Source organism: Suricata suricatta, chromosome 12 (assembly GCF_006229205.1).
Source record: "Suricata suricatta isolate VVHF042 chromosome 12, meerkat_22Aug2017_6uvM2_HiC, whole genome shotgun sequence".
NCBI classification, from domain to species: Eukaryota; Metazoa; Chordata; class Mammalia; order Carnivora; family Herpestidae; genus Suricata; species Suricata suricatta.
The window spans coordinates 20,590,059-20,611,083 of NC_043711.1; the positions used below are offsets into that span (position 1 = coordinate 20,590,059).

Genomic DNA, 21,025 nt, shown 5'->3' on the forward strand with positions numbered 1-21,025 from the left:
ATCCCACTGGGAGGCTCACCTGCTGTCCGTACGGACTTCCACCTGGGGCTGGAGTCCCTACCATAGGGGCCACTCCTTGGTTCATCACACCTATAATTCAGAATGCAATGGCACAGTTAGAGGTTCGGAGTTGAGATGGCTGCTGAAAAACTTCTGTCTGATAGGAAATGATGCCATTTATAATGCAAACCTATGGATCTCTGCCCTTGAATCTTTGTGGATAAGAACCCTAAGCACCCAGAACAGGATGCAGCATTCAAATACAAAGTTCTATTCTTTTGTTTTTTAGGTATCTTAAGTACAAAGGTAGTACAACTTGTCAGATGTATATTAATTATTCATGGCTTAGAAATGGTCTGAACCCTGCATAAGATTCTAGTATTTTCCTAGGTAAACTACAGTTAGAATACACCTCCATTTTCAAGGTATTTTTCTTCTGACAACACATTTCCTGCAACTGGAGCCCATGTTTCATTTGGGCAGTGACGGTGCCGCAGTCGGGCTCAGCAGCAGGCGGTGTGCTAGGACAGCAGGGACACAGGGGAGAGGCTGTGCAAGCGCACAATAGAATGAGCTCTGTGGAGGCTGGAGGCACATCCTTGCAGACCACTCACAGGCCACCAGCACCTCTGGTTCTAACTGAAGTCACTACTACTGGCAGACAGGACATTTCCATCTGGTAGAGCAGTGCTTAGAAAAGGATCATCTGGAAGCAGATCAGCCTCATTGCTATCACTTCAAATGCCAAAATGACAAAGGGAAAGAGAATAATCTCATGGTCTTACTATATTTGTACTCTGTATCTGGTAATAATTTTATAAACTTCCCTTGATGATTCCTCACAAGCAATTTGTGTCCCACAGGTACTAGCTGATAATGATGAGATGTCCTAAATTTAGTTTCTGGGGCTGTTTTCATCTCAGACCATTTATTATTCTCATAAAACACTGAAATAAGGAAGGGTCTCAGTTCATTAAAAAAGAACAAACTATAGTCAAAACCCCGCTTAAACTTCTAAACAAGTCCTGCTGGCTGCAAAGAAGGATCAAATGGAGCTCGTTTCACAAAATAGATTTTTTGGATTCAAAATGTTGATATTTTGGCCAAGCAGCACCAGTACACTACTCTAAAATTATGAATTGCTAAATGCCACTTCCGGAAGTATGAGACACTTGTTAGAACACAGTAAGTACATATAAGATTTCTGTTTACAAAGTAGGGATTTTTATACTCTGGATCACCACAGTAGGATCCTACTGATTATTTGTGACTGGGTTAAGAGGCTGTGGTGGGTAAGCTGCTACTCTAGCAACATATTACTAACCCCTATGGACCCCACATTCACCCTCCTCAGATCTTACAACCCGGGGGCGGGGGTTCCCTGAGCTGTCTTTCTCCATTTCTGCAGGGGAGCATAGACAACTCAGCAATCCCCTCTGCTTCCGTTTTAAAATACTATGAAAGGGGGCAGCCAGTGAGAGTATGGGCTGAGTCAGCAGAGGAGCTCCCAGAGTCCTCCTCTCCTCCAAGCCTAAGCAGGGTGTGTGTGCATGTGTGTAGGCACTAAGAGTGCTTCCCTGTCTCCCTGACTAAAATCAAGTGTGGGCCTCCTTCAAATGCAATTTAAAAACTTGACGAGGCTGGGGGCGGGGGCTGCAGGGAGGGTACGGTGGGACAAAGCTGTGCTCAATACCCACCAACGAAAAATATCTGCTACTTAGAGGGCACTGGCCTTAGATGTTGCCCCCACTGAGGACCACACGAACCTAGAAGTCAACTTCAACCTGGTCTGAGTCAGATACCCTATGCCAAGGTGAGAGGGCACAGAATTAAGGCCAATTCCTCTTGCCACAGGGGCACACCCATCTTATGACTGACTTTTGCTCCAAGAGTAACTGCCACACAGTCCACCACTTCTATAACGAAGTACCCACTGCCATAAACATTTCCTCTTCGGGTATATCTGGACCAAACACTTGTGTGGAGTTATGGCCATTCTCTAGGCAATACTCACAAGAGTGTGGCCAGAGGCTCTAGGCCACACCACCAGGTTCACTCACCCTGCCCACTGCCGGAACTCTGCATAACCCAACACTGGTGTAAGCAAGTCTAACATGTCTACATTTTGTCATCTGGGCCAGGCCTTTAGCTGATATTCTGGATAATGGACCAAATGCTATTCTAAGTTATCTTCACGTCATATTCCCTTCAACTAGATTACAGCTAAAGGTCAGTTCTTTTGCATTTGATGGCAATCAGTATGGGAACCTGTAATTTTCCTTTCACGATAAAGTAATATTTCAACTTACTATTTATAAAGCAAACCTGTAGCTATTTCTGAACTCCATTTATATGCCTCTACATGAAATAAATTCAGAGCTTCTGCTGACAAATAAACCAGTGTCCACAGTGAGTAAAGGAGGGCTATGCTGCTCTTCAAGGTCCTACGGTATACTGCTTAGGGGGCTCACATACAGAACATGTGTTCATTGCAAATGTGTTCTCTCCCTCCTTGTTGTTCCTTGAATGATTGGCTGAAGGATTTATTCACTGTGATCAGTGACTCTGCAATCCCCTCAGAAGGCTATTTGAGAAGCAGGAGATGAAGCAGGGATTCCATACAGAAGACCCTGTAAGATAAGAACTGAACTAGAGGAGGAAGTGCCCTGAGGACCCACAGTGCTTTTCTATGTGACTCAGAACTAGCAATTTGGGATGTCATTCACTGATCATTCATTTACCATTCACTGATAAAGAGGGCATGACCTTTCCTGGCTGCATTTGGCTTTCTGAGCACATGTCAAATTGTTTGAGTGGTGTGAGAGTATGCCTTCTGGCCCATGGTCTGCTGAGTCTGGTCTCTGCCGTGTGTCCTCTGCTGCTGCTAGGCAGCCAGGTGCCCAAGGGCACAGGTGCTGAGCCGCCTGCTCAAATACATGGGACAGGCCCTGCTGCTGACATCCCTGGGATTCTCAGTGAGGAAAGGCCTGGCCACAGTGGGCAGCAGGTACCTCTTCGAACAATTGGCTGAGGGAGGAAAAAAGAGACTATGAAGATGAGATTAATGAGTGAAGGAGGATGAAGTTCTTACCCGGTGGTGGGATGCCCGGGAGGCCGGGCACACCTGGCGGAAGATGGTGGGGTGGAGGCCCCCCAGGGTGAAGTGGCTGCATGCTGCCCATGCTAACAAGGCCATCAACTGGGCCCTGCAAAGGTGGAAGGCCTGGCGGATAGCCACCCATCATGCCTTGAAGGACACAACAAATTTCAGACATGCATCATTAACATGCAACATGAGCTAAGTAATAACAACCCCTCCCCCATGCACTACCAATGAATAAAGCACCCTTAGTACTGCATGATATAACAGCAATTAGTGCAATTATTTTGTTGCAATAATGAACAAAATAAAAAGTTACAAATATGAAATCCAACATTTGTGGATGAATTAGTACTTAGTATATTATTATTTGCAGTTATCTTCCCTGCGATAAATATGCTGCATGTTTTTAATTAAATAATAATAAAGAGGAGTTCCAGTAACAGCCTTCCAAGGTCATGATTACTGCAAGCTGTTCAAACAGTGACCAGTTCTGCAACTGCAGTTCTAATTGAAGAGTCTAAACCCCACCACCCTGCTCTGCCCACACTCTTATGCCTGTCATGGGTACACATGAGGGGACACTGGAATGGAGGGAAATGAGGCGCAGAGCCCTGACCACAAAGCATGGTTCTCCAGCTTGGGGCGGGTGGGGGAGAGGGGTGGGGCGCAGGCAAAAGAGCTTTTCCAGGCTTCCTCCTCCCTTCTAGCCCCACCACTACTTTGTGAAAATGGATCATGTTCAGGCTTGAGCTGGGGAACAGAGAAGAGCCATCACAATGGATGTTTCATCTTTAGATCTCGCAACATGTAAAACAAAGATAAAACCTAAACCCTCCCAAGCCAAACTAAGCCCAGGTCACTCGGCAGCAGGCACGCAGACCTCAGAAGAAATGGCTGGAGAATCAGGCTCTGCTGACGTGAGAAAATGCCAATTGTCATTGCTGTCTCCAAGCTTACAAATGCCCTCATGTAAACCTTCAGTTAACAGGGAACATTTTAAATGAGGTACAGACTTTGTGAACAGAGGCCTTTATTCCTTTATTTTCAAAGTGTATCTTCATAACACAAAATACTTTCTGTTGGCTAAGGAAGAGTTTCAGGAAACAAATATTTTTGGCAAAAGGAGTGGAAAGAAAGAAAATAATTTCAAAATGTCAAAAACTCACCTATCAAAAGACCTTTAAAGCCACACGACATTTTTTTGAGCAAGAAAAACAACTTGACTCTTCTGGGATTTGAAATGATCACAATAAATAAAACATAAGGCTCCCCCCAGAATGCAATCACCTTTGGTCGGAACTTCCTGAACAAAGGGAAGCTTGAGGGACTGGTGCCAAACTTCATTTTCATAAAATACTCTTTGTAGGAGGACCATGGAAAACAGTGGAAAACTCCAGATTCTAAGGACTTTACTCTTTGACTTTCCCTTAAGGACTACTTGAAAGGTATTTATTTATAAAAGTTTAGTCTTTCGAAGCTCTAAAATTACTGAAAATTCTGAGATTGGTTCAGCCTGCTTCATTAGTCATATGTAAGCTGAATGAAAAACTTAAAATCACACAAACCAATATAGCGAATTTTAAATAGTACCTCTATACATGAAATAGAATTATGAGTTTCATTATTTTTAAAATGAGAGTTCAGAGAGTAAAAACTACTTTTGAACAGAGATACCATCATCTTAAAACTGCCAAAATGCCTTTTAACTGCACCACCAGCTCCAGGTCTTACGGATAAGTAGGTGGGAGTTTAAGGACTTTAGGAGGCTTTGCTTTCAATTACAAAAGCCCATCTGAACGCAGCCTTCACGGGCTGTGGTTGAAGAAATTATTAAGAACTGAAAGACATGACACTTGTCTTCATTAAACTGTACTTTGGCATTTATTATCCCAGTCACATGTGTTCAAATGAGCTTTAATGCTTGTAAGCAAAGCTGGTCTCAGACAGCAACAAGGCTAAGACTTACGCCCTAAGCAATCTGTAAACCCAAGAAAAATCACCCTGTCAGCTGCAAGGTTCCCACTGTGGACCAAGACTGGTGACTGTACAGGATGCTTGCTTGCCCTTCACTCCCATGGCCTAGAATCTGAGCATCACATGCTTAATAACGGAGCAGGGTCTTTCTAGAAGGGGTCCCCCCATCCTCATCCTGCAGAGCACTTATGATGGTATTCCCCAACAGGGAGCTAAAATGCTGCAGCTGCTGTGTTTTAATGTTTTTAGCTGTTTGAATTCATTTTGTCAATGTGTCCCTGGGCTTTTTAGTCAAGGGCACAGTGCTATAGTATCACATATCAAACGCAACAAAACAGGATATCAACGAGGGAATTCTAACTTTCAAAGTCCCCATGTTCAAGGCCTGATTTCTAAAACCCTCTGGAACCCTGTTAACCAAAATGGGCCATGGAATAGAGCAGGCGATTATGAGATTTGTTAGATCAACGTCAGTTACACTGAAAGTACTGAAAAGCCATGATTCAGATGTGCTCTGGCGAGTGCAACTGCTGAGTTGAGCGACAGTGCATTTGAGAACTTGCCATCACAAAAGGTAGGAGCGACAATGAAAAAGTTATCCTACACTACTCTTCCTTAAAAAGCAAATACAAAAAAGCAGTAACAAAAACAGCATCCCAATGAGCCTGCCTTGAACAACACTGTCTTGGACTCCCTGCGAAAAGAAGTCAGACCGCTTGCTTCAGAAGACACTCAGGTGGTTTGTATGGACCTCACCAGGCTTAGGGAGATCACGAAGGAGGGACCCGAGAAGTAGTCTGCGGGTTGCTTGTTGGAGACACGTCAGACAAGGATATTCAATTCAAGAATAGCCAAATTTGCTATGGCTACCGGAACCAGAGACAACACACACAAGCAAACCACATTCATCATTTTCTTTTCTTTTTTAAAAAATATGTGACTGGGATACTAACAGAAAATGCAGTTTAATGTAATTAAATAGAAAAGCATTACAGAGTGGGCACAATGAATTGAATAAGGACTTTGTACTCCACTTAGCAGTCATGCACATTAGTGACCAAGAAAGGATTTAGAATTCACTGTCAAAAATCCTTTTAAATGGTCAATCTTTTAAGGATGGCTGCAGCAGAACAAGGCAAATTGAACCCTGGAATGAGACGGGATAATCGGCATCACCTAAACACTAGTTTCATGTTTTCTCTTGGGAGCCCCTCCAGAACAGAATTCGGGGTCTGTTTAGGTTTCTGCTCTAGGGCTCTATATCCAGAGCAGTCTGGGGTGGAGAGTATCGCCAGACCATTCCCACAGTCAGGCTAGAGCTGCTCCCTACTAATTCCCAGGGCTGGGCCCAGGGCCCATTTCTGGGGCGGAGGGGAGGCATTGCCCATATGGGAAAGGCGACAGAAGGACAACATGGACACTGGAAACTTCGATTCTGCCATGAGAAAAGCCTAGAGATTGTGGCCTACTCCTCATTGGAGAAAAAAAAAAATGAAGGAATTTCTTAAAGTGGAAAAAAATGGTCTTAGCTCCTGTTTTTACCTGCAACAGGTGTCAACTGCTGATTGAGCATCCCCATTGGTGTTGGTGGTGGCACCACCCCCATGAGAGCCCCCACAGGGGTGCCTGCTCGGGGAGAAGCACTCGGCTGCTGTTGCTGTGCTGCTCGCTCTCTCTCCTGCTGCTCAGCAACTTTAGCTGCCCGCTCTGTAAAGGCATTTCAGATTTTCAATTCTGTTTTTAACCCAGGAATTCAAAATACCATCCATTGCATTCAACAGGACTAGTAAAAACACAGGCAACAGTTCTGTCTCAACGGAAGGAACAGTAGATGACTAGTCTCAACACAGGAGGAGTCGGGCCGATTGCACTTGGTAACCTAGCGTCCAGCTTTCCTATCCCATCTTGAGAACTGGTCTGCAAAGATTTCAAGAATGTTAAGACTGCAACACACATTCAGAAAGCACAGGTTTTATTTAAACACGTCACCAGCGTAACCAACGTGGTTAATCTCACAAGGCACCCTGAAGATGAGAAGCGCTACCATTATTCTAGTATTAATAGCATTACAAATTATTTATAATTTCAACATGAAGCAATTCCATGGCCCATTATAATTTTTGGCACAATTGTTACTTACACTATTTTCCTCATTCCTTACACCCAATTTTACTAAGATTTGAGGACTCTTGTCATTAGTGTCATAGGATTTAGCAGCTGAAGAAAATTAACTCTGTAAGGGAAAAGTAGCTTACTGCCTCCTCCACAGGTTTTAGGGAAAATAAATGCTACTTTCTACATCCTAATGAAGCAAAGAGGTCATGTTTAATAAACCCCAAGGGGGAAAAATACATGATACTCCAGGCTACAGTCATCAAAAGCAGGGAATATATATACACATATGAAACAATGGACAATGCACTGACAGAACCAGGTTTCCTGAAGCTGAGCAGTTCAATACTGACCACAGATCATCCTGAATCAGCAAAGGTTCCAAGAAGTCAAAATGCAAGAGGAGCATTTGCTTGTGCCAGTTCTGGGCTGTGGAGTACCGCTTGCTGCACCCCTTACTCCTTTGTGCTGCTCTGTCCTACCCCTCCATAGCCAATAGTCCCAAAGATCACATTTCCCAGTCTTTGGGGGAGCTAGCAGGCTGGATCCTTAATAGAAAAGTCTAGAAATGTGTATTTCCAAGCCTCCCACAATACAGGGCTTATTTTGCTTTACCATTCATAAACAGGAAATCCTCCCCACTCCTCACATGGGCAAGCTGAGGCTGGGAGATAGGTCGTGACTTGTCCAAGGATACAGAGAGAACCAGCAACATGTGGCCCTGACTTATGATAGCACATTCCACTGCCACACATTAACCCTCCAACATGGAATTCAAGAGGCTACTGTTGGCTGATCTAAGGAGTGGAAATAGCTCGAGATCACGTGGCGTTAAAGAGAAGCAAGAAGCAACAGCTCCAGTCCTCCTTAGTATAAGAATGTGAAAGTCAAGCAAGTCAGAGCTTCCTTGGTATGAGAGTTGCCTGTATGGGCCTGTCATCACTCACTAACACTGTCCCAGTTTACAGATCCTCTGTACAATGAACATGAGGGACAAAGGCCATTGGAACAACCCATTTCCTTATGCTAGCAGTAAAAAACAAAACAAAACAAAATACTGAATGACCCAGACCCCCACATTAAATTCTAGTATTTTCATTACACAAATGACACAGTAAAATGGGAGAGCAAAAAAATAAGGTTGAAAAAAGGAAAATTCAGGCCTGTGGACTGAATATTGGACTGGCTACCTGTTGGCTCCTTTTGGGAAGAGCCCAATGGGCTGTGTTGGAAAAGAGGACTATTAAATGAAGCTAGCCAAACTTTGGTTTTTGAGTTCAAACCCAAATTGGGTTTTGGTCCAAACACCACAAGTTCAGATTTTGTGTCTCAGGCAGACACTGCTGTGTCACACCCAACTCATCCTCAGTTTTCCCTGAATTTCAGACTCCCCTTTGAATTTAGGAGACTTTTCTGGAAGCCATCCTTTCCCCCTCTCTCCAGCCCTGCTCCAGTGTTTGTACTTTTACATCCAGCACATTTGTCTCTCTTGTTCACACTCTAAATAACCAGCTACACACTACTGGTTTCATCTGTTCTAGATCAGGCTTTACATCCACATGAGCTTCGTTTCCAATATTCCTCCAGTGGAGTGGTAATATTTGGTCTTAACTTTCAGTAAGGTCAGAAATACCAAAGAAAAGTTCAAGGTTGTTATGGAACTGAGTAGGGTTTCTTAAAGAGTGTTCTGCAAAGTATTTGTTATTTATGATATTAAAAGGTATTATATGAATATGTGGTCAAGATTCAGAAAATGCCAGGTGAAAAAACACAGGTGTTTATGGTAGGTCTTAAAGACTTTACTATGGGAAAATGCACTGTAAGTTTCCAAGAGTGAAAGTGTTTGGAATGCTTCTCAAACTGGTTTTGCCGCAAAGGTTTTCTGTTTGAGCATCCTGTACGATTAGAATTCTGTAAAAGATCTTTGGGGAATTCTGTCAGGTAATTTTATAATTATCAATCAATTGATATAAATGAAGAGTAAATTCTTTTTTTTAGAAAAATTTCTTAGGAAACACCTTTAATAAAGGAGGCAGCCTTAAGAATTAATTTATTTATGCTTGCTGGAAAATAGCAGATTTAGACCCAGCCAAGAAGAGTAATGGTTGATCACAGTGGTGAACCATAGAGGGACAGTTCTAACCTGACAAAATGAACCATATATGTAATTCCAAATGGAAAAAAATAGAGCTTTAAGGCAAGAGTCCTGCCTAATGTTCACTACTCATTTCTTTATTAAAAGTATGTCTCACATTTAAAACATCCCGAAAATCTCTCTCAAGTACTTGTCCCTAAAGGCTAATTAAGAACCACCAAATATTTAAATGATAGCTCATGGCCCCAAATAACTTAATTACAGAGTAAAAGGTAAATGAAGGCAGTTGAACTTTATCAGGGACCCCAAGTGCCTTAAAAATAGCTATGAATGCAAACATAGTACAGGCCAGGACCGGCCAGGAAACCAAGAGCTTTCAGCTAAGCCTCAGCCTGGAGCTTAAACATGTGGCTTATCAAGAGCCATAAAAGACCCTGATTTTGAATGTTTCTTTTTGGATGAAATTTTAACCAAAATTGTATTTAACATTCTTATAAAATCATTCCCCAGCTCAACATATGTATGCTTATAGGACTCAACGAAAGAAGAAAACCATGCAATTTTTAATAGCAAAGTATTTGTTTGAGAAATTTTTTTGGGAAAAAAACAAAACAAAACACCAGGATCGAAGGCCAAGTCAGGGGCAATGCTTGCTCAGTCAGGACAAGGCTGGCATTTAAACTGTTGGCTGGGAGCCATTTGAGACAGTCCCCAACACACAGTTCATGTGCAAGTGGTAAGAACAAGAGAGTAAAACCTGTCTATGCACGTGCATTCCTGAAAACACCCCCTTGCTTAGAAAGCTGAGATAGTTGCACCTAGTCTCTATTTACCTTCATATTCTGCTTTCTTGGCTGTCTCCAGGTTTCTCCATTCTGTCCCCACCAGTCGGCTGAGCTCCCCAAAAGAGTAGTCTGGATGCTGGGCCTTAATCACAGCTCTCATCTCACTGCTGAACAGGATGTAGCCGCTCATGTTGATTTTCCGTTTGGAGCCTTCCTTCTTTGCACTGCCTTTGGCAGACTTTGGGGTAGACTGTAAGACAGAAACCTCTTATAGTGCATCAGAACACTACATCTGCTCAACTGCTCAAGGTTTCTGGAAGCCAGGAACATGTGATTCAATAGTTACTATTTTGCAGACACATTTAGTTTATAGCTGGCCATTTTCTTAGTCAAAATAATTCTTCCTTGCCTCTTACCATTAAAATAAATGAAAGTTTCTCTGAATTCCATGACTATAATCTGTAATGGTGACCTCACAATTATGTCTTGGGAAAATTCTGAATGAGAAAAAAACACCAACAGGAATCACCTCCACCCAGATGAGGCCTGAAGGAGGAGATGAGAAAGATACGGGCAGTAAAGGCTAAAGTCACAAGGCGATGATGCTCCTTACTGCTTACCTTCAACACAAGGGAGGCTAGGCAGAACTTTCTAACTAAACATGCCATTAAAAATAGCTATCTCTGCAAATTTTAAAAGGATATGAAATTTAAAATTCTTTGTGGCATCAAGAAAGAAAAAAAAATCTATTCCTTCCTACATAATTCTAGGTTGAAGCTCACATACGTGGGGGCTGGATATCTCCTCCTTTCTTTGGCTTGAGTGTGCTATGAACCAAAGCTGAGAGAGAGACCAGTAATAGGAACTTGTCACCATCACCTGTGGGGGTGTGTAGGGCATGAGGTCCAGCTCACTGGCCAGCGGGGTCTGAAGCTGAGGCAGAGAAGGAGGCTCAATGACCTCACTATCTTCTTCTCCCATCTCTTCAATATCATCATCTCCACCTTCTAACTCAGCAAATTTAGCTTCTAGCAACTGGATCTTCTTTTCCAACAGAGGTGACGGCTCCTTCTGAGGAACTATTGGTTTTCTAAAAGGGAAATAAAAAAAAATCACCAAACACCACTCCAGGATTGGTCAGAAAGCAATACTCTGTCTTAATATTTAGAAAAGACTTCCTGCAATCTGCAATGTACATTCTAAGTCAGCAAAGGAAAGGATTTAAATGTGTATTTATAAAATCACACCTATTTAGAGATGCCTGTTTTTCAAAGAATTCTGCTGAATATCCACAAAAGTACTGGATCCAAAATGATCCAGTGAAAAAAATTCTCATACTGTGGAACTAGGCAAGATCTCTCATATGCTATAAACCAGAACCAAGGATTTCTACCTCCAAATTACAATTACTGGAGTCTAGGCCAAGGGCAGTTATTACATCTCGACAATGAGGATTTTCCTTTTATTTTTAGCTGGCTTAATATTTTCTACTTGAAAAGTATACAGCTCTAGTTTAAGACCTAATAAGAAAAACAAACAAAAAGCCACCATGGTCTTTAACTGTTTGGATATCAATTTTCCTGCTAAGAGCTGACGTGTTCTTTCCTCCTTAGTTTTTTCAAGCTTTACCTGAAGTAATAAATTTCATCATCTACCACTTTAGCAGATAGCGAAAACCTCTTCAGTCCCTTGAATTTCTTCATCTGCTTGTCACTCTCGTTGTAGCGGCTCTCACAAAGCAGAATGTCATTTTCTGGTATTTCAGTTGGTCTGCAGGAGAGGAAGTCCTTGAATGACAACACAGCACACTTTCCTGAAAGGCAAATTGGAGGGAAATAAAAGAAGTAAATTGTGGTCTTACCTAACAATTTTTAAAATCTCATTATTTTTTAATGAATACATTCACATGATTCCAAAGTCAGAAGATTTAAAAGTGCATACGGGCATAAAAATAGACATGCAGATGAACAGAAAAGAATTAAAAGTCTAGAAATAAACCCACACAATTGGGTTTTTATAAGCAATTGATTTTTTAAATGTTTATTTATTTTTGAGAAAGAAAGAGAGGGGGAGTGCAGTGCGCAAGCATGAGCAAAAAAGGGGCAGAGAGAGGGGGAGACAGAGGATCCAAAGTAGTCTCTGCATTGTCAGCTCAGGGTCTGATGTGGAGCTTGAGCTCACAAATCATGAGATATCATGACCTAAGCTGAAGTTGGATCCTTAACTGACTGAGACACTGAGGTGCATGTATAAGCAACTGATTTTTGACAAGGGTACCAAGACAATTTTTTAATGTTTACTTATTTTTGAGAGACAGTGGGCTCCAGGCTCTGAGCAGTCAGCACAGAGCCCGATGCAGGGCTCAAGCCCATGAACTATGAGATCATGACTTGAGCTGAAGTCGGATGCTTAACTGACTGAGCCACCCAGGCGCCCCAAGAGTGCCAAGACAATCTGATGGGGAAAAAAGAGTCATGTTAACACTGGCACAAGTGAATTTCCACATGCAAAGGAGTGGACTCTGAACCTTACCTCATACCATATGCAAAATGTAACTTCAAAATGCATCAAAAACCCAAACATTAAGAGCTCCAACTATAAAACTCTTAAAAGAAAATATAGCTGTAAATCTTTATGACCTTCTATTAGGCAGATGTGACATCAAAATCACAACAAAGTAAAGAAAATAAACTGGACTTCATCAAAATGAAAACTTTTTGTGCTTCAAAGCCCACTATCAAGAAAGTGGAAAGGCAACCCACAGAAGAAAATATGTGTAAATTGTGTCTCTGCTATAAGTCTAATAATATCCAGAACACACAAAGAACTCCTACAGCTCAACAATAATCAGACAAATAAACTAATTAGAAAACAGGCAAAGGATCTGAACAGACATTTCACCATAAACCCACAAAAACCCCCAAAAATGACAAGTGTGGGCAAGGATGTGAAGAAATTGGAACCCTTATGCATTACTGATGGGAATGTAAAAGGCTACAACTGCTATGGAAAGCTGTGTGGCAGTTTCTTAAAAAGTTAAACAGGGTTACTATATAATCCAGCAATTCTACTGCTAGGTACATATCCAAAAGAACTGAAAGCAAGAACTCAATTAGACACCCATACACTGATGTTCACAGCAACATTATTCACAACAGCCAAGAGATAGAAACTACCCAAATGTCCATCTATAGATGAGTGAATAAACAAAATGTTACATATACAACAATGGACTATTATTCAGCCATAAGAGGGACTAAAATTCTGATATGTGCTATGCCATGGGTGAACCTTGAGAGAATTATGCTAAGTGAAATAAGCCAGACACAAAAAGACAAATATCACATGATACCAACTATTATGAGGTACCTAGAATAGACAAAAATCATAGAGACAGAAAGTAAACAGATATTACCAAGGACTGGGAGAAGTGGGTAGTTATGGCTTGTTGGGTACTGAGTTTCTCTTTGGGAAGACAACAATCTAGAAATGAATAGTGATGGTTGCACAGTATTGTCAAGGAACTTAATGTCACTGAATTGTACACCTATAACTTATAAATGGTTAAAATGCTCCATTTTGTTATGTATTTTACAATTAAAAAATGGTAGCATATCATTTACATTATTTTATATCTAACTTTTGTTGTAAAATAATATGTCTTGAGGATCACTATTACATTTATTGAATCTAGTTCCCTACTGAAGGACATTTAGGTTGTTTCCAATTTTTTGCTCTCCCACTGAAACAAATATTGCTGATATAAATAATTTAAGACATCAAATTGTACATGTGTGAATATAACTGAAGTATAAATTTCGAAAAGTATAAAAGTTGGGTCAAAAGTATAGACACTAATTTTTATAGGCATAATCAAATTACCTTCCATAAAATTTGTGCTAATTCATAAAACTATCATAAAGTAGGTAAATGCCACTTCGATATGTTCTGGTTAACTAGTAACACTGAAGTTTTGACAATCTGATAGGTAATTAAAATAAAGAAAAAGACCATCTGGGTACTTTTAACTTGTAATTCTCTAATGGCTGAGGTTGGCCATATTTTCATTGAAGAGCCACTGGTAACTTCTGTCTGTTCTTATCCTTTGCCCATTTTTCTGTTTGATGTTGATATTTTCTATTTTTATTTTATTAATTTATTAAAATTTTTAAATTTAATCTTGAGAGTGAGAGAGAGAGAGAGAGAGAGACAGACAGACAGCAGGAAAGGGGGAAGGGCAGAGAGAGAGGGCAGAATCCAAAGCAGGCTCCAGGCTTTGAGCTGCTAGCACTGAGCCTGATGCGGGGCTTAAACCCACCAACTGAGATCATGACCTGAGCCAAAGTTGGCTGCTTAACCAACTGAGCCACCCAGGAAGCTTCATTTAATAAAGCATTCAAAATTTATAAAAACCTGCTGGATTCTGATTGGAACTACAATAAATTAATAGATCAATATGGGAGGAAATGACTTCTTTATAATACTGATACTTTGGGGCGCCTGGGTGGCTCAGTTGGTTAAGCGTCCGACTTCAGCTCAGGTCATGATCTCACAGTTCGTGGGTTGGGGCCCCGTGTCTGGCTCTTTGCTGACAGGTTGGAGCCTGGAGCCTGCTTCAGATTCTGTGCCTTCCCCTCTCTCTGCCCCTCCCCTGCTCATGCTTGGTCTCTCTCTCTCTCTCTCTCAAAAATAGACAAACATTGCAAAAAAATTTGTAATACTGAACTTCCAGCTATACACATGATAAATCAGTTCATTTATTCAATCATTTGCTCAGAGGGTTGTGTGTGTGTGTGTGTGTGTGTGTGTGTGTGTGTGTGTGTGTGTGTAGGAGTCATATACATTTAAAAAAATTTTTTTTAATGTTTTATTTATTTTTGATACAGAGAGAGAGACAGAGCATGAGATGGGGAGGGGCAGACAGAGGAGACACAGAACTAGAAGCAGGCTCCAGGCTCTGAGCTAGCTGTCAGCACAGAGCCTGACGCGGGGCTCGAACCCACGAATGTGAGATCTGACCTGAGCCGAAGTTGGAGGCTCAACCGACTGAGCCACCCAGGCACCCCCCATTTAAAATTTTTAAAATTTATTTATCTGAGCTGTCATCACAGAGCCCAATGTGGGGTTCAAACTCACAAGTCATGAAGATCATGACCTGAGCCAAATTCGGATGCTTAACCAGTCAACTGAGCTACCCAGGTGACCCTAGTCTTATACATCTTTTTTAAAGATTTATACCTAGGTATTTAATGTAAATGGTATATTTTTAAGCTTCAACTTTCTAACTGTTCACTGACTGTAAATAAAAGTATAGATAATCTTGATGTTTTCATTTATTAATCTAAATGTTTGAGAGAGAGTGTACCTGAGTGGGGGAGGGGCAGAAAGGGAAAGAGAGAGAACCCTAAGCAGATCATGACCTGAGCCAAAAGCAAGAGTCAGATGTTTAATTGACTGAGCCACCCAGGTGCCCCTCATTTATTAATTCTAATAGTTTATCCAAATACCTTTCCAATTTTCTATGTGTCTAATAATCTCTTTGCCAAACCTGATCCTTTTTATTTTTCCTTTCTAATCTTTCAAAACCTTTTATTTTTCTTACCTTATTAAGAATAGTTTTCAGTTAATGCAGCATTAAAAAAAAAATCTACTAGGAAGAAAACAGAACCAGCAAATAAATTAGGAATTGACATGTTTCAGAAACCCAGGTTCCTGGAAATTTTATGATCCAGAGGCACTTTCTGTCAGGTGTGGCCATATTTATTCTTAAAAGCAACTTCTCTGGCTATCTGATTGCCATTTAAGTTACTGAGGGGAATGAACAAAGAGCCTATGTGTAACAGTTAGCAAAACAGTTCTGTCTCCTGAATGAAATCTGCCCATCAGATCTGTATTACAGAAGAGGAGAAATGCACAAGCTGGGCTGAAATTCCATTTTGTGACCACTAGATGCATTTCCTTGTGGGGTTTTTCTCAAGATGAAGTAACCATACATCTCACTGCTTGCCTGGTATCCTGCCTAATAATACTAGCACCTCTTTTCACACTCAAAAATGTTCCAAACGCCAGTACAAAAGTGGAAGTGAAAAGACCTAGGTTTAGTTTTGGCCCATGTATTAGACAGTAACTTCACCTTTCTGAGAATGACAGGATCTTTCATATGGGGTCATGGTGAAAAATAAGTGAGATCCTGGATATATGGTTTATAAACTATAGAGCGTAACAAATTCTACTAGGCGTCTATAAAAAGGAACTACTTCATGTCAGTGAAAATAGTGAAGTAGGAAGATTTGAGGGCCATTCCCTCACAGAGACATGGAGAAAACCCCACAAAAACTGTCAAAATCAACATTATTAGAACTCTGGAAAACAGCCAAACAACAAACAACAAAGGTGTTTACAACAACTACATGAATACTTCATCAAGGGGAAAAAAGTGACTGAAAGCAGGAGAGCTTTGTGGCATTTTTAACTTATCCTTGCCCCATCCCACCCCCTCTGGACATCCCACACTCCTGCTTTGAGTTTCTGATGCCAGACGGATCAGAGCAGTCCTTGTTTTCAAAGAACCGTGTTGCCTGTGTTGACCGTCATGGGTGGCTTCCTGAGGCACTAGTGCAAAGGGCTGGCCTCCATTTCACCAAACTGGGAATGCTCTCAGGGCAGGGAAGTGGCTACAGTACTTCTGTTGAAAGACCTGAAGGAGAATGAACTAGATGCTGCCAGATGGAGCAGCAAAGATTGTCAGTTGGGGCAAACAGCAGAAATGCCACAAAGCCTGGCAGAAAAAACTAGGCAGTAAGATGCTTCGGGGAATAAGTGTGTTTTGTTTTTTTTTTTTAAAGCTTCCACATATCTGGGGGAATCTAAAAGCCACGCATATGCCATGGCACTGCGTGCAAGCTCAGAAAAGACCCAAAAAAGCCCTAAACTCCCATTTTGGCTGACTGTCACGCTCTGACCTGCACAAGCAGGAAGCCAAGACAAAGGCATAGACTTCCAGGCTGAGTGATGAAGGTGGGCTCCAACAAAGACAGAGCCTCCAGCTGCAAAGATCGTGAACTTTTCTTTTTAATTCAGGCATTTAAGAAACTCTATTAAACCACTAGTTGACAGCTAAACTAACAGAGACGTCAGTGACCACACACAACAGAAAACACAATTTAAAAAACTAGTTTAAAAAGTTACCAAATAAGCAACTATGATCCACAATAAGCAGTAACAATAAAGCCTGAGCAAAGGGGAGAATCTAATTTCCAGAGGTATCATATTATGATATTTAAAATGTCCAATTTTCATAGAAAGTTATAAGGCCGTGCAATGAAACAAGAAAGTATGGCACATGACACCTGGATGGCTCAGTCGGCTGAGTAGCCGACTTTGGCCTAGGTCATGATCTTGTGGTTCAGAAGTTCGAGCCCCACGTCAGGCTCTGTGGTGACAGCTCAGAGCCTGGAGCCTGTTTCTGATTCTGTGTCTCGCTCTCTCTCTGCCCCTCCCCAGCTCGCAATCTGTCTTGCTCTCTCTCAAAAATAAATTAAATCTTAAAATTTTTTGATAGCAACTGCCAAATTGCCCCCTAAAAGAAAGAAAAAGAAAGAAAGAAAGAAAGAAAGAAAGAAAGAAAGAAAGAAAGAAAGAAGTATGACCCATTCACAGGATAGAAAGAAATGACCAGAAACTATCCCAGAGAAAGCCCAGACATTGAACCTACGAGATAAAGACTTTAAATCAACTGTCTTAAATATGCTCAGAGAGCTAAAGCAAACCACGGTCAAAGAACTAAAGGAATCAGAATGATGACTTACCAAATAGAGAATATCAAGAATGAGTCAAGAATTGTAAAGCTTAAATTAAAATGTTGGAGTTGAAAAGTACAACAGCTGAAATAAAAATTCATTAGAGGATTTGAACAGGCAGAAGAATCAGTCAACCTGAAGATAGGCCAACTGAAATGATCAGCCAGGAACAGAAAGTAAAAAAGAATAAAGAAACAAACAGTCTAGGAGACCGGTGACACACCGCTGAGCACACCAATGTAGGCATAATGGGAGTCCCAGAGGGAGGCGAGAAAGGCAAAGAAAGAATGTGAAGACCAAAAACTCCTCAAATTTGGTGAAAGGCATGAAAGAAAAAAAACTGTCAACAGAGAACTGCATACACAGCCTAAGTACCCTGCCAAAATGAAAGGACACTCATGACATTTCTAGACAAACAAAAGACAAAGGAGTTTGTTGCTAGTAGACCCACCCTACAAGAAATATTAGAGGCCTTCAGGTTGAAATGAAAGGACATTAGATAATAATATGAAGTCATACAAAGAAATAACAGACACCAATAAAGGTAACTATAAATGTAAACATAAAAGCCAATACTGTATTTTTAGTTTCTAATTCTTTTTTTCTCTTATATGATTAAGACAAATGCATACAGCAATATTTATAAATATATGTCCATGGACACACACAGTATAAAGACATCATCCTGACAATAACACAAAGGGGGAGAGACAGTATTGTAAAGGAGCTTTAATATACTATTGAAGCGAAACTAGAATGCCACAAACTTAAGATATAATTCTGGTGTAACACCACTAAGAAAACCACTAAGAAAATCAGCAACCAGTATGGTTACCCTAATAAAGGAGACTTTAGTCTCACCTTTGCTAAGTTTTCAGTTTTTTGGCTGGGTTTACATCAACGAGAAATGCTCTAGGGCACTTCTTTATTCTGTATCACGAGTTAAAAGGAGGATATTCTCTACTGCAGAAACTTAAGAAATAACTTTACTAGCCATTACTTCCCCTCCCCAGGGTGGGAAGAGGAAAATGTGTTGAACTACCAGCCATTCAGACTTTTTACCATAGCCAATTCTGAAAAAAAGCACTAAAACCATTTAGGTACCATTAAAGTGACCAAATAAAGTCTAAGTGTAAAATACTTATTTCTTCTTGGTTGTAAGAATGGTGGTTTCTTCTTCATAACCATGTGTAATCAATATAAAGCTTGTGCCTGTTAACATTTTGGAAAGATGAAGAGTATGCGGGTTGTAAGTAAGCTGTAGCGTTAACTTCATGCCAGAAGAAATGCAATAACTGAAAACAATGACAGTATATGATGCATAGAACTATGTGTGAGAAACAGAGTTCGTGTGAACACTCAGGATGACTGACCGGAAACCTCAGCACAAGCCCTGCACATTTCTGGATCAGGGACAGTAACATTACTAGGGTTAAGAATCCAAGCGACTAGGGAAGTCTTTTAACTCCTTCCTGATTCCTACCTAATTCTTTCATACTGCCCACACTGCAGCTGTGGGGACTCCCCCAGTGCGTACGTTGGTCCACACTGCTGCTCTGCTCACACATGACAGGACTTCTCATCTGCTCCAAACCCAATCTGAGCACTGTCTAGTAGACCTATTGTGACTGTGTGTCCAGCCACCTCAGGGGGCTCATTCCCTGCCATACCCTGGTCTGCCCCAGCCACCTGGCTTTCTTATTGTGCCTCAATCATGCCCAGCTACTCTGTCTTAGGGGCTTTGCATTTCGTGTTTGCTGGGCCTACCAGGAGTAAAATCTCAGATACAGGCATACCTCGGAGATACTGCAGGTTCAGGTCCAGATCACCTCAATAAAGCAAATATCACAATAAGGTGATTCAAATGATTTTCTGGTTTCCCACTGCATATAAGAGTAATGTTTATGGGAATGTAAACTAGTAGAGCCGCTCTGGAAAACAGTATGGAGGTTCCTCAAAAAACTATCAATAGAACTCCCTTATGACCCAGCAATAGCACTGCTAGGGATTTACCCAAGGGCTACAGAAGTACTGATGCACAGTGGCACATGTACCCCAATGTTCATAGCAGCACTGTCAACAATAGCCAAATCATGGAAAGAGCCTAAATGTCCATCACCTGATGAATGGATCAAGATGTGGTATATATATACAATAGAGTATTACATGCCAACGAGAAAGAATGAAATATGACCATATGTAGCAAAGTGGATGGGCCTTGAGGATGTCCTGCTAAGCAAAATAAGTCAGGCAGAGAAGGGCAGATACCATATGTTTGTACTCATAGGTCTAATAGGAGAACAGGAGAAACCTAATGAGGACCAGGGGCAGGGGAAGAGGGAAAGAGAATTGGGGAGAGAGAGGGGGATGTAAAACCTGAGAGACTATTGAGTACTGAAAACGAACTGAGGGTTGAAGGGGGAGGGGGGAAAAGAGGTGGTGGTGATGGAGGAGGGCGCTTGTGGGGAAAAGCACTGGGTGTTGTATGGAAACTAATTTGACAATAAACTACTTAAAAAAATAAATTTAAAGCATAATATTGGGGGAAAAAAAGTAAGGTTTATACTATACTATACCGTAGTCTATTAGGTGTACAATAGCACTGAGTCTAAAAAAACAATAGACATACTCTAATTAAAAACCACTTTATTGCCACAAAATGCTACCTTCATCTGAACTTTCAGTGTGTCATAATCTTTTTTTTTCCAAATAAACCCTACGCCCAACATGGGGATCAAACTCATGACCCCAAGATCAAGAGTCACATGCTCTACTGACTGAGCAAGCCAGGTATCCCCATAATTTCTCAGTAGCATGTGATGTTATTTGATACCATTTTACCCACAAACGTCTTTTAAAATTGGGAGTTGATTCTCTCAACTCCTGCTGATGCGTTATCAACTAAGTTTATGTGATATTCAAAATCTTTTGTTGTCATTTCAACAACCTTCACAGCATCTTCACCATGAGATTCTGCCTCAAGAAACCCTATTCTTTGCTCTTCCATAAGAAGCAACTCCCCATCCATTAAAGTTTTATCATACGATTGTAGAATCTCAAATATAATAGCAATAAAGTTTGAAATACTATGAGAGTTACCAAAATGTGACACACGAACATGAAATGAGCACATGCTGCTGGGAAAATGGCTGCAACA

General features: G+C 41.1%; 1 protein-coding gene across 17 annotated transcripts in view; it reads right to left on the reverse strand.

Moving 5' to 3' along the window:
- Positions 1-21,025, reverse strand: part of PBRM1 (polybromo 1) — a 118,835-nt gene that overhangs the window by 5,034 nt on the left and 92,776 nt on the right. For 10 of the 17 annotated variants that reach the window (XM_029917490.1, XM_029917488.1, XM_029917487.1 and 7 more), the window contains 6 exons: positions 11,699-11,882; positions 10,949-11,159; positions 10,118-10,319; positions 6,620-6,784; positions 3,092-3,247; positions 20-90 (listed from right to left, as the gene is read on the reverse strand). In XM_029917490.1, coding sequence (XP_029773350.1) covers positions 20-90; positions 3,092-3,247; positions 6,620-6,784; positions 10,118-10,319; positions 10,949-11,159; positions 11,699-11,882 — 989 coding nt within the window. The remainder of the gene's footprint in view (positions 1-19; positions 91-3,091; positions 3,248-6,619; positions 6,785-10,117; positions 10,320-10,948; positions 11,160-11,698; positions 11,883-21,025) is intronic. The other 7 variants (XM_029917501.1, XM_029917500.1, XM_029917498.1 and 4 more) reach the window with 2 other exon arrangements.